This window comes from Cinclus cinclus, chromosome 3, assembly GCF_963662255.1.
Source record: "Cinclus cinclus chromosome 3, bCinCin1.1, whole genome shotgun sequence".
In the NCBI taxonomy this organism is placed as follows: Eukaryota; Metazoa; Chordata; class Aves; order Passeriformes; family Cinclidae; genus Cinclus; species Cinclus cinclus.
The window spans coordinates 60,749,850-60,760,500 of NC_085048.1; the positions used below are offsets into that span (position 1 = coordinate 60,749,850).

The window sequence follows — 10,651 nt, forward strand, 5'->3', positions numbered from 1 at the left end:
CTTTAAATATTGTTTTTAATTAAATGTAACAGCTGTGGTTAATGGCTCTGAAAACTGAAGCTCTATTTCCATAGAACAGCAGTAAAGTATACATTCTTCCCAGTTAGAGAGAGCTTAATTCATTTTCGGCTGCTCTGGTGAGACTGCCAAAGAAAATTTCATTTGTGATGATGATTAAGGAAAGTTAGTATTTGCTGATTAAACCAAATTATTTCACAAAGGCTGTCCCATGGCAGCTGGGGGCTGAAGTAAAAACACAAAATTCGGGCATCAGGAAAGACTGGAGAAGCACCAGCTCGTGCACAAATTGCTGAAAGATGTATCTTTTAAAATGCGTGCCTGCCACCCGTGACCCGCAGCACAGGTGTCATCTACTAAACTGAGGCAGCTTCCGCACAGGCCACTCTAATGATCGAAGACAGAAATGTTTCTTTAACAGGCTTTGGGCCACCTCTCTGCCCGGGAAGCCTCCACGGACAAGTCGGCTGGAAGGAGCTGCAGAGCGATGTTACACCGTGTCCTTCTTGGGAGGGCGAGGGAAGCTGAGCCGGCGGTCGGAAGCAGGCGGGAGGGACAAGCCCAGCAGGCTTGCCGAGCCCACCTCAGGAGCGGAGTGCTGCAGATCCAAGGCTCAGGCCCTGGTCCGGCGGTAGATCCAGCAGATCCGCTCTCAGCGGGGGCTGACGCGGCGGCCGGGGGAAGGAGCCGGGGGCGGGGGAAAACACGGCGGGACGAGGCATCAGCCAATTACTTCATTTTCTTAAAATCCTTAAAATCCAGGGCGCGGTTTGTGGCCGAGCAGCCAGATGGAGCGGCACCGATGGGGACGAGCCCCGGGGCGGGAGATGCTCTCCCCAGGGGCAGAGCCGGAGCCCGGCGCCCGCGTTCGGCCGGCGGGATCGGCGGGGCGGGCACAGCCTGAGCCCGCCCCACCCGCACCTCCCCTTCTTCTCCCTTCCCTTCCCTTCCCCAGCCTGGCCCAGCCCGGTCCCGAGGCCCGCGGAGCCGCGTCCGGCCCCAGTCCCATCACCGCCATGTCGGGCCCGGGCGGCCGCGCCGCGCTGGCGCTGCTGCTGGGGCTGGCGCTGCCCGGGCTGCTGCAGGCCCGGCCCCGCTACGAGCCCACCTGGGGCTCGCTGGATGCCCGGCCGCTGCCCGCCTGGTTTGACGAGGCGAAGTTCGGCGTCTTCATCCACTGGGGCGTGTTCTCGGTGCCCAGCTTCGGCAGCGAGTGGTTCTGGTGAGCTGCAGGCAGAGCGCTCTGGTCGTGCCGGCACAGCTGCGGCGGACGGGCCGTGCCCGCGGCCCGAGGGCTCCGCTTGGAAAGCAGCGCTCGGGGCAGGCGGGGATGGTGTGGTGGTCCCCCGTACAGCCGTGGTTTGGGCTGGAGCCCCTCTGCAGGCTGACCCTGGAGATCAAGTGTGTGGGAAGGGCTCTGTATCCACCCGAAGGCACGGACTCCATGGCGCCGTTTGCAGAGGAAGTGGAGTTTAAAGTGCTTCTGGTGTGTGTGAGCGCCTGTCTGCCCAGCCCCAAAACTCCCGAATGCCTTGGCTGAAGTGACTAAATTAAACAGAGAGCTGAGAGAAGTGCTTTGCAGCACAGCAGTGTTGGTGAGAGAGGTGGTGTGGCCGAGAGAACTCTCCAGGACCACTACGAAGGGATGGATGAAGGGATTCTCCCTTGTGGGAACAGGCGTTGGGGATCTCCCAGCCTCTGCTGGAGCACTGTGGGAAGCGCAGGAGCCCATGGCTACCCTTAACTTGGCAAGCAGCCTTCCTGTTTTGTTCTGCACATTTTGTGCTGCTGATTTTTTTTTTTTACCGTTGTTACTATTATTCAAGAGTGCTTTGCACTTAAGAGAACCTAAAGCTGTGATCGTTCAGATAATTTTAGTTCAGAGGCTCAATGTTATCTTTGTTCTGTGAGTGTTCACTAATTCAGACCCTTTGGTTGTAAGCATGTTTTTGCTGTCACTTTTCCATGCTCTGCCAAGTACTTCCTGTGAGACTTCAAATGAGACGCATTATTATTTACAATATAGAGATAGGGGTAGCTTAGTGGCAGAGCTATGACAAACCTTAATTACAATATTTGCAAAAAAAGTCGACACGTATTTAATCAAACCAATGCTTTCTTACACCTGTTCTTTTCAGAATTAAGTTCAAGCTTAAGTTCAGAATTAAGTTCAAGAATTAAGTTTTGACCCCAAAACTCTAATTGCTTTTTATATTTCTGTAATCTCCTACCCCATGGCAGGTGTGGGTATAGAGTTGCTTCAGGGCCTTCTGACAGCATGTGCAGTGAAGGAATAACTTCACTTACAGTTTATTTTCATATATGCCTAAATTTGACAACAGGATTTTGCTGCTTCATTCATAGATTTCATTCATAGAAAGGTGACAGCGTTGCATTTGTAAGTGTGTGGCCTTGTTTCAGGGGCAGGTTTTGGTTGGAGGATGTGCCTTCTTGTAGCAGGGTGCGTTTGCTTGCAAGCCTCAGGTGTGTGGAGGCTGCAGTGACCTGGTCACAGCTCTCCCTGGCCCTGGGGCTGTGCACATTGGGTCACTCAGCTGCAGTTGTGTAGAGGACTTGGGACTGTCAGAGAGGTAAAGTTGATGATCCCGTGTTTGAGGGTGGCAGAGATTGCAATGTTGGGGGCAGAGCAGAGGTACCTGATGGCTGAGGTGTGAGACTTCAGGAGGTGAATCATGCAAGTCCAGGAAAAAAGCATTTCTTGTGCCACCTGAGCTGCTTACACAGACTGTGGTGTCTAGTAGAGTTTTAAGATTTGAGTATTGATTGTAGACTGTAATTTTTCCATTCCCAAAGTGTAGCTGCTTTTTTCATTGCTTCAAATGGAATCCTGAGACCCTTTCAAAGTGAAGTGCAAAGATGTAGAACATGGACAAATAACATTTTTTAAAAAAAGGAAATATTTGCTAATCAATACTCTTCCAAAGCAATTTTGTCTTATTGCCTGTGTCATATACCTCCAATACCTCTACCTCTCAGTGTTGAATAGGAGCCGATGATTTCAATTCTCTTTTCTTTGTCTAAAAATACATCAGCAGACATGCTTCATTCTGTATTTCGTAGGTGGTACTGGCAGAAGGAAAAGAGAGACCCCTATGTGAAATTTATGGACACAAATTACCCACCTGGCTTCAGCTATGAAGATTTTGGTCCTCTGTTTACAGCAGAATTCTTTGATGCTGACCAGTGGGCAGATATTCTGAAGGCTTCAGGGGCAAAATATGTTGTCTTAACGTCAAAACATCATGAGGGTAAGTGGAAGCTTTGTGAATGTTATTAATTGCTGCATTTCTGTCAACAGATGAAAAAAGTACATGACTTTTCTGCCTTCTAAGAGGCACAGACAAAGGCTAGACAGGCTTACCAGCCCCACCACAGTCAAAGAGGAAACAAAAACTACCCCAAGAAATGTGCAGGTGTTTTCCTGACTCTTACACAAAAGCTGTGACCATGGAGTTTGCTTAGGAGGAGCAATAGATTCTCTGTTCTCTTGCCATAGGTAAGGCAGCCTGAAGTGGTGGTGACAACTGAGCTTCCTGCAGTGGCCATTATTTATTTTTTATTTCTGTGCAGTTTTTTGCTGAAGGAATCATAAAAGTGAATTCTGCACTGTTTAACATTTGGAGAGCTTCTGTGAACAGGCAGTTAACAAACTCCCTTGGTTTCTCCAAGTAATTTAGGAATGTGTTCCAGGAGTCAACTTTAGGAAGGTATAGCTCTTCCTGATGTAGTGCACAGAAGCCAAAACCTTGAACCAGATCTGTAGCTTTACAGGCACAATTTATTTTAGCAACGTGATTGTAAGATGCTTTGCAGAGAAAAGTAAAGAAAGAGCTTCTGGAAAGAAATGCAGAAGCTAAGAGAGTGTAAGACATTAAGATATATTACAGTACATCTAAGAAGAGTTGCTGGTCTTTGTGAGATGTTCAAGGGTTTTGTTCGTGAGGGTTCAAGGCTGGCCACTTGTGATGTTTCAGTTTTAATCTCTGCTCTGACACGTGTCATTTTTGATCTTGATGATATTTGTGGTGAAATTCCCCGTGACTTCAAAAGAACCAGAATTCATTTATTCTGTCCAATAGCCTTGTGCATGAATTTTTAGGTTGTTTAGTCAGTTCAACTGCATGCATCCAGTTCACAAAAATAGCGTGATTTATTAGACAGTGAGTATGAAGGTGTTAGAAGGTGAGAGTGGAGTTCCTCTGGCAGTGGTCTGAATCTGCAGTGCACTAGTATTTGTAAGTGCTTGTGCTGGACTGGTGGATGTCTGGAAGATCAAATCCCTCCTGATATTTAAGACTGATGCTTTAAAAGCCGTTTCAGGAGTTTTTGCCCTCTCCTTATACATGTACAGAGTAGTTGATTGAGCTGTTACAAATATAAAAGCAAACAAAAGGTGAATATTTGCATAAGATGGAAACAGAAAAGAGGAGAACAGTCTTTGAAGGCAAATGATAGCTTGGGCTTTCTGCAGATGAGAAACAATTCTATCTTTCACTTGCCTGATTGTCTATTTACAGTTCACATTTGATGTAGATTTCTCGAAAGCTGCTGTATTTTTGATTAAATTCAGAGTCATAGAGTTAGAGAATGCCTTGTGTTGGAAGGGGCCTTAAAAGTCATTTAGTTAATTTAATGGGGACATATGAATAGACTGAATAATTAAAGAGAATGAATAATTATCCTGGGCAGTACAGAATTGGAAAATATAAATGTATATATGTATGTATAAAAAAAACCCCATGGTGTTCTGATGTTAAAACTACTACCATTGTGCGCAAGCCGGTTATAAGCACACTTTATACTATGACAACAATACTATTACATATATAATTTTTATTATTTTATTTTTTGCAACACTTCCAACCATTTTCCAGAACGAACTGTAATGTCCTCCCTTCTTCTTTTCTTTCTTATCTTCTGATTTTTCTCTTTTTAGGCTTTACTTTGTGGGGGTCCAAATATTCCTGGAACTGGAATGCTGTTGATGTAGGACCAAAGCGAGATCTTGTTGCTGAGCTAGCAACATCTGTTAGAAACAGAACTGACTTGCATTTTGGGTTATACCATTCCCTGTTTGAATGGTTCAATCCTCTCTTCCTTGAGGATGCCACCAATGCCTTTAAGACAAGAAAGTTTCCAACCAGTAAATCATTACCAGAACTCTATGAAATTGTGACCAAGTACCAGCCAGAAATAATTTGGTCTGATGGGGATGGAAATGCTCCAGATACTTACTGGAACAGCACTGGTTTCTTGGCTTGGCTGTATAATGACAGGTACATAATGATGCTGGTTTAGCTCCTTATCTGAAATTCTGTTCTGTGTCTAGTTTGTTTCATTTTCTGCCTGTTTTGTGGAATGTGCCACTTCTAATTCAAAGAACTTAACAAAATATTAATTCTTCTGAAATACAGAATCCAGGTCTTTTCTAGAAGTATCAAAGATGGCTTTAGAAAAAGACTGTTTTGTATTTTTAAACACATTTTAAAATTAATCATATAAGATGGTGTTGGCTATTCTGCTTAATCATAGTCTTCCCTAAATAACTGCTATTTCACAGAAACACAGGATAGCAGGATAATTGGAGAATATGGGTATGTTGTTGTCATCACAGACTGAACATCTGGCAGTGGATATGAAGCACAGAGTGATTTCTGGCAGAGCTCCTGTAAAAGTCTGGAGCTTATTTCCCTAAGAAATTCTTATCTGGACCTTTTATTAGGAAAGCACAAGAGTAGAATTCCTGACGTTGTACTTAATCTTATTGTAATAAATTAATAGAACAGAAGTCATCCAAAATGTTAGTTCCTGGGAGGGATGTGTGTGTGGGAAGAGATTGTGCTGGCTGTGACTGCGTTTTATAGAAGAAAAATACTAAAACTCCTCTATTCCCAGCCCCGTCCGGGACACAGTAGTGACCAATGACCGCTGGGGAGCTGGCAGCATCTGTGCCCATGGTGGCTTCTACACGTGCAGTGACCGCTACAACCCCGGGCACCTCCTGCCCCACAAGTGGGAGAACTGCATGACCATGGACCGCAGCTCCTGGGGGTTCCGCAGGGACGCGCAGCTCCACGACTACCTCGCCATCGAGGACTTGGTGAAGGTACCGTGGGCCACAGGAGCTGCTGCCACTCCCCATTCTCTGTCCCGATTGTTGTGTCATGCTGTTTAACAGTTTGGTTATGTATCTGTTTTTATGAATAAGATTATTTTAATTCAGCAGTGAATCTGTGAAATAATAAATAATTTTGTTGATTTCCAGCCTAACGCTGGCAGGATGGAATATCCATGTAATTCTTAATCTTTCTCTTAGTCCTTTCTATAGAATGAATTTCTAGTAAAAATGCAGTCTGTTTCTTAGAAGCCATCTCCCCTGTGAGCAGCTGGCCAAGGACTGATCTGGACAGTGTCATCATTACCTTTTCTACTAAGTTTCTCTGGTAACTGCATATGCAAGCTGATGAGAAGGAAACAGATGCAGTTTCACAGCTCCTGTTTAGGAACTCCTGCTGGAAGGCTACATCTTCTCCCTTTTACAGATAGAAACTGTTTATTACTCAGCAGTAGTTTTACTTTGTATTGAGAAATTTTCCTTACAAACATAGAGGTAAACACTACCAAAGAAGAGGTAGACAACTGGTGTTGTTAGAACATTGATTCCCTTCCTAGTCTGAGGTATTAAAAAAGATTTGAAGTTTAGGAATCCTGAATGAAAGGAAGAATGATCAGTCTTTCAGAATAATGCATTTAATTGCAAAATTCAGCTAGTGAGGGAAAGATTGATTGTTATTGTTGCTTAATCCAAATCTGTTTCTAGTGCTGTCCTCACAAAAGACAATTTCAAATTGAAATAACCTCTTTTCAGAGGCAGAAGGTTTGAATTAATTCAGCAGCTTGTCTCCAGCTGTCAGTTTCTCAGACTTCTGCATCTCAGTCCGTGATCTATGGAGGGCGGTGTGGATGTGAACACAAGTTTTATAGGCTTTGTAGGAGGCTTCCTTGTGTTTTACAGATGTTTCTGTAAAATAGGAAAAGCATCAAACAGGAGGAAGGAGGAAGTTGCTTTTCTAAGATTCAATAGAAATGAAGTAGCAACTATTTGCCTTATTCTACTCTGGTGCAGAGAAATCATCTGTCCTAGTGGTAAAACCCTCATGACATTCTTGCAGAAGTTGAAATGATAAATAGTTGCAGGATCTGATTCTAATGTAGATTCAGGCAGACACTGATGCAAGAAGGTATTTGGGGCTGTTTTCGGATGTAAATTTGACAGCAGAGCTTTGTTTTATGGGATCTTAAATTTTGTTTTAACTTTTGGGATGAACCCCAGAGTCTCGGCATGCAGCAGTAGCATAGCTCATTTGGTTCATCATTCTGAAGCAAACTTTAGAAAGTACTTCAAAATATGTGATTTCATTACTCATAACCGTATGTTCTGTGTGTTTCAAAACACTTCAGCAACTTGCAGAAACAGTGTCTTGTGGAGGAAATCTCCTGATGAATATTGGGCCCACTCACGATGGTCGCGTCGCTGTTGTGTTTGAGGAGCGCCTGAGGCAGGTGGGCGCTTGGCTGAAGGTCAATGGAGAGGCCATCTATGGAACAAAGCCATGGAGAGCACAGAACGACACAGTCACACCCGGAGTCTGGTAAGGCTGCTGAGCTAAAATGCAGGCTCTGGAAAGCAGCACCGATGTTATGTGAAGCTTTGAAATCCCTAATGACTTGACTCTACAGAAATCACCATCTTGGTTTGTATGTGGCGAAGGAATTAATGCCTTTGCTACTGTAAGTAACTGCATCCAAAATGTGTATAAAGCTGTAGGTAGAGACTAATTTTGGGATGATGCTGAAGCTGAAAGGAAAGCTTCAAGCATTTCTTTGTTGATCTTTTGCTTCTTGTAGGCTAATGTGCTAGGTAATTATGTTTGCTTCTAGTGGGCAACAGAAATGAAAAAAATCTGGAAATACAAGATTGCTATGAAGTGTTTATTTGAACAAAGGAATACTCAGTATCACTTGGTTTTTAGAAAGAAAGTGGGAAGATAATAGCAATTATTTGGTTGCTAAATACAGCCAGTCTTTGGCCTCCCCTCTGCCCTTGTTACTTGTAGCTTCTTTAACGCTGTCATTGTCCCTCAGGGGTTTGTTCTTGACCCTCTCATCTCAGTGTGTGTTTTTTACTCCTTTTCCTAGTAAGATTTGGCCATCTGGCTTTAGCCTGGAGCTGCTGAGCTGTTGACTGTTTAGTAAAATCCCTTTCAAGAGCAATGAAAAATTGTAACTAAATGAAGGAAGGAGGGAGGAATGTTTCAGAGGTATGCCCCAAGATTTGCAATGGCATAGTCATGAAAATAGTATTTTTAAAAACTAACTGTGCAAGGTGGAAACTCTGTCGCTCATACCGTTTTCAAATTCTTTTAGTCTGCATGTTAGTGTATAAATGGGAATTACCATATTTTTCTGACCATAACCTACAATTTTCTGTTGATTCCCTGTCCTGAAAGTATCTCCTTCCTATATGGCTGAGTTGTTACAGTGTGCTAAAGTTACTACAGATGTTTACCTCTGAATTCAGTTCTTTAATAGTTTTCATTACCTCTAGTTTATTGAAACACATTTTAAAGGAACAGTGCATTATTAAAGGGCATAATTCATCTGACAAGGTGGTTATGTGTCAGAATGAATCCTGACTTCTCTAATCCATTTTTCCAGTCTTGAAAGCACTCTTATGTATCACTTGTAAAAATTTACAAGGAAAAGTTGACATGCCTTTTTGGTCCCCATTTCCAACCAGGTACACTTTCAGCCCTGAAAAAGGGAAAGTCAACGCTATCTTCCTTAACTGGCCAGTCTCTGGGATTCTGGAACTTGGCGAGCCACGGCCTAAGTTTGGAAAAACACAGGTAAAAGACAGTGCACACACACACCCCTCCCCTTCTTCTAGGCTGTGTCATGTTCCATCTTGTTTATTTAAGTTTCTGGAATCTTTGGGAATGCATAGCTCTTAGCACAGAGAACTTTGGAAGTGAACCAGCAAAATGTTTGTTTTCTTTCTGGGACCTTCTTGTCATAGTGCTCCCAGTGGGATGTTTCTTCTCCAAAAAACAAAGTTAGACTGAGATGTTGCTGGGATATGTTTTAGGTTGCAATCTAAGAAAATCACAAAGAGGCCAAGAAGCAGGGGAAAAAGCTCTGCCACCCCTCCTGGTTCCTGTGTAGACTCCTAACTTAGCACGACTTTGCTTTAGAAGTAGCTGTCTTCATGGCTTTGGTGATACTGGAGTTGTTGTAGTGGTGCAGTTGTTTGAAGTCAAAGCCTTGCAGGAAGGGAATGTACAGAGAGATTTTTGTTGCCCAGGGAGGCTGAAGAGCAATCAGTGTGACCCTAGATGTGCATGTTATACCAAGAGGAGATCAGGAGCTGATGACACCTACATGGAAACAGAAGTTATCAACTCTGTACATTTAACAGGAGATTCACTTTGGCTTAACTCTGCTCTGGTCTCATGCATTGCATGTCCATTAGCTGCTGAAATGCATTAGGAGTGTTTCTGGACTGCCCCTTCTGGTCTAGTTCCATATGAAAGTAATCTGACTGGTGCGAAGACAGCTCCATGATAGGGGAGAAAGAGTAATTTCAGATGTGATGGAGATGCCTCTGGAATTCTGTGGGGAGCAGCTAGACTCTGGGTGCACTACTGTTCCTCAGCAGCAGACTGGTCTGCAGCTGCTCTAAGTGACAACATCAACCTATTTGTGGTTTTTAGTTCTTCAGATCAGCTTTCTCTGAGATACCTGGGTGCACTCCATAAGAAACAGTCATACTCATTCAAGTCTACAACTTTCACGATGGGAAGCAGGCAGTTTTAAAACAGGGGATGCAAATCTCTGTACTGTGGCTCCTAGATCCCTGCTTAGACCTAAATCCCACCCCAAATACTTCCAAATGATGTTTATGTACCTTCTACAGCCCTAAGTACTTCTCAATATGAGCAGATTTTTTTACTTGCATATTTACTTGGAAATGTTTTCCTTTAATAATTATCACTCATCTGGTTGGTAAGTGGCATTTAAGGATACTTGGTAAGGTAGCTATGGATCAATATTTATTTTGTCAGTATTGCACTATGTACTTTGAAAAGGCACTGTTCTAACACTAGTGTGTGTTTCTATTTTAGGTGAAGCTGGCTGGGTACAAGGAACTGCTGAAATGGGTTGCCCTGGGAGAAAAGGGAATGGTTATTGCTCTACCTCAATTGACTCCTCAGCAATTGCCATGTCAGTGGGGCTGGACCTTGCAACTGACTGATGTAAACTGAGCCATACTCTGCTGGAGCCCTGGCTAGCAGGGAATGCTCATGTTTTGCTCTTTCCTATCCCTGGTTTTAAATGTACTTGTTTGACTGAGAAAGACCAGTAAATTCAGTTTTTCTGTGAGAGGTGAGCTGTTATTGAAGGATGAAAAGGAACAAACCTCACAAATTTTAGCACTAGATAATTGATCTTCTGCACGCAAATTTTGTTTCTTTGAACTTGTGCAAAACACTGAGCAGCTACCTTGACCTCTACACTTACTTTAGCCAGTTTCTGGCTAAGTTATGTGAAG

At 43.7% G+C, this 10,651-nt stretch overlaps 1 protein-coding gene across 1 annotated transcript; it reads left to right on the top strand.

The window, feature by feature from the left end:
* The first annotated feature begins 1,019 nt into the window (after positions 1 to 1,019).
* On the top strand, positions 1,020 to 10,364 carry FUCA2 (alpha-L-fucosidase 2). Its single transcript, XM_062488895.1, has 7 exons — positions 1,020 to 1,240; positions 3,100 to 3,287; positions 4,976 to 5,315; positions 5,935 to 6,145; positions 7,501 to 7,691; positions 8,840 to 8,948; positions 10,224 to 10,364. Exons 1-7 carry the CDS (start codon positions 1,035 to 1,037, stop codon positions 10,362 to 10,364), a joined length of 1,386 nt encoding a protein of 461 aa, XP_062344879.1. The 5' UTR covers positions 1,020 to 1,034.
* Positions 10,365 to 10,651: the final 287 nt, after the last annotated feature.